The sequence below is a fragment of the Eubalaena glacialis genome, chromosome 19 (assembly GCF_028564815.1).
Source record: "Eubalaena glacialis isolate mEubGla1 chromosome 19, mEubGla1.1.hap2.+ XY, whole genome shotgun sequence".
NCBI lineage: Eukaryota > Metazoa > Chordata > Mammalia > Artiodactyla > Balaenidae > Eubalaena > Eubalaena glacialis.
In genome coordinates this window covers 3,646,775-3,649,426 of record NC_083734.1, presented here as the reverse complement: position 1 = coordinate 3,649,426, position 2,652 = coordinate 3,646,775, and the positions used below count along the sequence as shown (strand labels likewise).

The 2,652-nt window shown below is 52.3% G+C and overlaps 1 protein-coding gene across 1 annotated transcript; it reads right to left on the bottom strand.

Moving 5' to 3' along the window:
- Nucleotides 1-256: 256 nt before the first annotated feature.
- On the bottom strand, nt 257-2,099 carry UBB (ubiquitin B). Its single transcript, XM_061176113.1, has 2 exons — nt 1,993-2,099; nt 257-1,312 (listed from the first exon to the last, which is right to left on the bottom strand). The coding sequence occupies exon 2, from the start codon at nt 1,304-1,306 to the stop codon at nt 389-391; it is 918 nt and encodes a 305-aa protein (XP_061032096.1). The 5' UTR covers nt 1,307-1,312; nt 1,993-2,099; the 3' UTR covers nt 257-388.
- Between the last annotated feature and the right edge of the window lie 553 nt (nt 2,100-2,652).

Sequence of the window (2,652 nt, the reverse complement as noted above, 5' to 3'; positions counted from 1 at the left end):
TGCCTCCATATTCAATAGTTTTAAATTCTTACACTTTGAAATGGTTTTAATGACACCAGAATCCTAACTTGTAAATGATCTTGAACAAAGGACAAAGTCCCTACACCTTGGCATACCCAATGTTTATCAAAGTCAAGTGACTTAATTTTGGTCACATGACAACCTCAAGTTAAATCCCTTCTTTGAACACCACTTTAACCAGTTAGGAGTCCCCACCATCACTACATAATTTCAGGACAAGAGACACCAAATATGCTACCATGCAACAAAACCTTTATTAACATTTTGAACAAGTTTAGCTATTACTGTAACTATCTTAAATTGGGGCAAATAGCTAGAGTGCAGAGTGATGCCAATCATTGGGCATTATGAATGCAAGACTGAATAATTAACAGCCACCCCTCAGACGGAGGACCAGGTGCAGGGTTGACTCTTTCTGGATGTTGTAATCAGAAAGAGTGCGGCCATCTTCCAGCTGTTTGCCTGCAAAGATGAGCCTCTGCTGGTCAGGGGGAATGCCTTCCTTATCCTGGATCTTGGCCTTCACATTCTCGATGGTGTCACTCGGCTCCACCTCCAGGGTGATGGTCTTGCCGGTCAGGGTCTTCACGAAGATCTGCATACCACCCCTCAGACGAAGGACCAGGTGCAGGGTCGACTCTTTCTGGATGTTGTAATCAGAAAGAGTGCGGCCATCTTCCAGCTGTTTGCCTGCAAAGATGAGCCTCTGCTGGTCAGGGGGGATGCCTTCCTTATCCTGGATCTTGGCCTTCACATTCTCGATGGTGTCACTCGGCTCCACCTCCAGGGTGATGGTCTTGCCGGTCAGGGTCTTCACGAAGATCTGCATACCACCCCTCAGACGAAGGACTAGATGCAGGGTCGACTCTTTCTGGATGTTGTAATCAGAAAGAGTGCGGCCATCTTCCAGCTGTTTGCCTGCAAAGATGAGCCTCTGCTGGTCAGGGGGGATGCCTTCCTTATCCTGGATCTTGGCCTTCACATTCTCGATGGTGTCACTGGGCTCCACCTCCAGGGTGATGGTCTTGCCGGTCAGGGTCTTCACGAAGATCTGCATACCACCCCTCAGACGAAGGACCAGATGCAGGGTCGACTCTTTCTGGATGTTGTAATCAGAAAGAGTGCGGCCATCTTCCAGCTGTTTGCCTGCAAAGATGAGCCTCTGCTGGTCAGGGGGGATGCCTTCCTTATCCTGGATCTTGGCCTTCACGTTCTCGATGGTGTCACTGGGCTCCACCTCCAGGGTGATGGTCTTGCCGGTCAGGGTCTTCACGAAGATCTGCATTTTGACCTACAAAGTAAAATGTTAGTGTTTCACCTCAGGATTTTTTTACTGTTTTCATGGCTAATCAATTCTTTACAACGAACAATTTATTATTCCCAACTGCCTTAACTGCGTTAATGACTCTCACAAACCTCCCCCAATTACTAAACTAACCATTAAGTTAGTCACTGAACACAAAATTCCTTAATCAAGATGGCAACCTAAACGGGATGGAGAATCGAAAGTGCTTTCTGAGATTAACATCCAGCTCTTCCTCCCTTAACTGCTGCAGACATTTCGTTAAGATGACCCCGCCCCAATTTCCCCCAAGCCTAGTATCATGGCGGCATTAAAATAAAAATCCTGATTAAACGGAGATACAGTGCGACACCTTCTCCACGTCGGGATTCAAATTAAAACGTTTCCAGAAGCCCCAGCCGACTACCTCTCTTCCACCTTCCCCCCCCCCACAAACAGACACGCTGGAATCTCCATCGGTTAATTATCCGTTGGCCTCTGCGGGCTCGCGCGCCAACCGCCCCGCTCCCGACCCGTAAACAAGGCCCGCTCTTCCGGAAAGGCCGGCGCCGCGTCACCTCGCCTCCCCTCCCCCACCCCTCCCCGCGGCCTCCGAGCCCCCGCCCGCTTGCCCTCACGGACGCCCCCCTCTCCAGTTCTCCCGGCGCTCGTAGACCGTGGGCCAGTACCTGTGAGCGAATCCGAAGATGCTGCGAATTCAACTACACTGAGTCGCCTCCACCGCAACACAGCAGGACCCAACAATACCAGTCGCCTCTGAACGCTCCGGCTCGGCGGGGCCGAAATTTATGCAACGTCTGTTGCGTCACTTATCACTCTTACGTAGGCGCCGTGTCCGTGCGCCGCTGAAAGTAGTTCGCTCGGCCCCACCTCACGCGACGCAGTTAGGCCCTTCGACTGAGCCCTAAATTGCTTAGAGCCGAGCAAAGGATCCTAACAAATCAGCTCACCTCTATTCCAGGTGATCCTTCTCCTCCTTTAGGAAAAGGTAGGAAAATTATCGGGCGGATGAATTCGAGTTAAGGGGGCCTTCCTCGAAAGCTCTGGAAACTTCCTTGCGGCGCCGGCGCTGATTGGTGAGGCCTGTGAGGCGAGGCCGGCGCTGATTGGTGGAGAACGCGGCGGCTCGGCTGTTGCTGGGCTCTGGCTGGAGTGGTTCGGCGCCGACGTTGCTTAGTAACTGAGTGCGCGTGCGCGGCAGAGGGGCGCCTTCGGGAGAGAAGCGTACTTCCGGCCGGGGGTGGAGGAGGGGACCTTCGCTCTTTCCTCCAAGGCCGCGACCCCTTAAATGTCGTGTTTTCAGGGCTTTGGTTGGGACACAGCGGCTC